This window comes from Pundamilia nyererei, unplaced genomic scaffold (assembly GCF_000239375.1).
Source record: "Pundamilia nyererei isolate P.nyererei 1_Seehausen unplaced genomic scaffold, PunNye1.0 scaffold01100, whole genome shotgun sequence".
In the NCBI taxonomy this organism is placed as follows: Eukaryota; Metazoa; Chordata; class Actinopteri; order Cichliformes; family Cichlidae; genus Pundamilia; species Pundamilia nyererei.
The window spans coordinates 20,093-22,070 of record NW_005188501.1 but is presented as its reverse complement, the minus strand read 5'-3'; the positions used below and the strand labels follow the sequence as shown (position 1 = coordinate 22,070).

At 36.5% G+C, this 1,978-nt stretch overlaps 1 protein-coding gene across 1 annotated transcript in view; it reads right to left on the bottom strand.

Moving 5' to 3' along the window:
• Positions 1 to 231: 231 nt before the first annotated feature.
• Positions 232 to 1,978, bottom strand: part of LOC102215352 (uncharacterized) — a gene marked incomplete at its 3' end in the record, with an annotated part of 13,779 nt that continues 12,032 nt past the window's right edge. Inside the window, exons 9-10 of the mRNA XM_005755243.1 lie at positions 1,558 to 1,611; positions 232 to 389 (exon numbers count right to left, since the gene is read on the bottom strand). Coding sequence (XP_005755300.1) covers positions 232 to 389; positions 1,558 to 1,611 — 212 coding nt within the window. The remainder of the gene's footprint in view (positions 390 to 1,557; positions 1,612 to 1,978) is intronic.

Below are 1,978 nucleotides of genomic sequence, written 5' to 3'. Positions count from 1 at the left end.
GCAAAATGAAATGAAAAAGTTCTGCTGTACACAAATGCAAAGAAAACAATCAATTTTGTTTACACCAGGCCAGCTGTGTGTAAACTAAACATAAGCTTTAACATGAAAAAAGGAACAAACAAAACAAACAGCCCACGAAATGTGCAGGTATGCATTTGACCCCAAAACTTATAGTCTTTTAGCACTGTTGCGCTTCAGTGCTGTTATTTTGTTTTTAACATAATACTTCACCGCTTTCCATGTCCTATTTTCCAGTTCTTTTGGTGAAGCTTCAATGCATGAAACACAATCCGCCTTTCCAGGGACTTTCCCACTCTCTATGAAGCTTTTTAATGTTTTTTCTACGGCATGGGTCTCCACAGCTGACCAGCTTCTCTTCTGTGAAGCTCCTGAGAACACACAAAGGTATTAATAGGTCTGTAATAATTTTAATTGAAGGGGCACTCAAGTACACTGCACAACATTACAAGCAGTAAAATACAGAAAACCACAAAAGTACAGAAAAATAGTGACACTGCTGTTATGTTTGTGGATTGAAACCAAATATAAACCAATGAGTCTTAAGTGAGGATTTGAAAAGAGAATGTGAAGTGATATTTCTGATGTTAGTGATTTCCAGAGCACAGTGGTGAGACGGGTGTGAGGGACAGACAAGCAAATAGGAAACTCAACAAGTGAAAATACAACATGCCAGCAAGTGAAATAAAAAGTAACCCCCATTTATTTTTGCCACTTCAGAGGAGGTATCGTACTGCATGTAAATATCTCAAAAGTGACAAACGTCCCCATATGGCAGGGGTGTCAAACTCCAGTCCTCGAGGGCCAGTATCCTGCTTGTTTTTCAACGAGCCTGCCCTTGTAGCTTCTTATTGACAAAGCACACCTGATCCAGGTAATCAGCAGAAGGTAGGGCAAGGATATCTCAAAAACAAGCAGGATACTGGCCCTTGAGGACTGGAGTTTGACACCTGTGCTGTATGGTGTTCTACAAATGCTGGAGGAACAATGAAATCATTAAACAGATTTACAGTCCCCTGCAAAAAATTTGGACAGTTAGGCCTAGTTCTTCTTTTTGAGTCACCTAAAGAGGTTTGATTTCCTTTGGGTTTGACTTCAAAGATAAATATCAGACCGCAGATTTTCCTATCAGGATTTCAGGTTTTTACATCTATACCTGATGAACAATTTAAAAGATCAAAGTTTGTTTAAACCCAGCCATTTTTCATGTAAGCAAACATATTGAACAGAAAGAATTAACATTGAATGAAGTAAATAACACGTAATATTTCACTGCATAATAATTTATGTCGGCCCTGAGAAAAAACAACAAAAAAACATATTGGTGGATCTTTAGTTTAAACAAACGATATCATCTAAGTTGATTGTCTGAGCCAGATGTAAATAACTTTAAATAAAAGCTGGTAAATCTCTTGTCTGATTCTCATTTTTAAAGTTGAACCTACACTAAATATTTTTGTCCACAAAAAAAAAAGAAAAGAAAAAAAAAACCCACAATATCGCCATAACTCTTGAGGTGCACATGTGTTGTAAAAATACCTTTCACAGGAGTATCATTGTCTGACTCCATCATCCATGGTGTGACCAAAGAGCCTGTTTTTAAAAATAAATAAATGAATGAATAAGAAACTTCTCTCCAGACAGCTTAGACATTATTGACTATGTCTGCACTACTAATATCTGAAGTTACATAAAGGTAAACAAAATGAAACCGAAATCTATAAAGTTAATTTTACAAAGAAATCTTTGCATGTTAACACCGACTGCTAGACTGATCTAGCACAGTTGATAACTTTTTTTGTTGTTCTTTTGTTGTTTTGTTTTTTTACTGGCGATGACTTTCCCCACTGTAGTCATCAAATATGGCTGTCCAAGAACTTCTAATGCAGGGGTGTCAAACTCAAATACACAGTGAGCCAAAATTCAAAACTGGAACAAAGTCGCGGGCTAACATTAATAT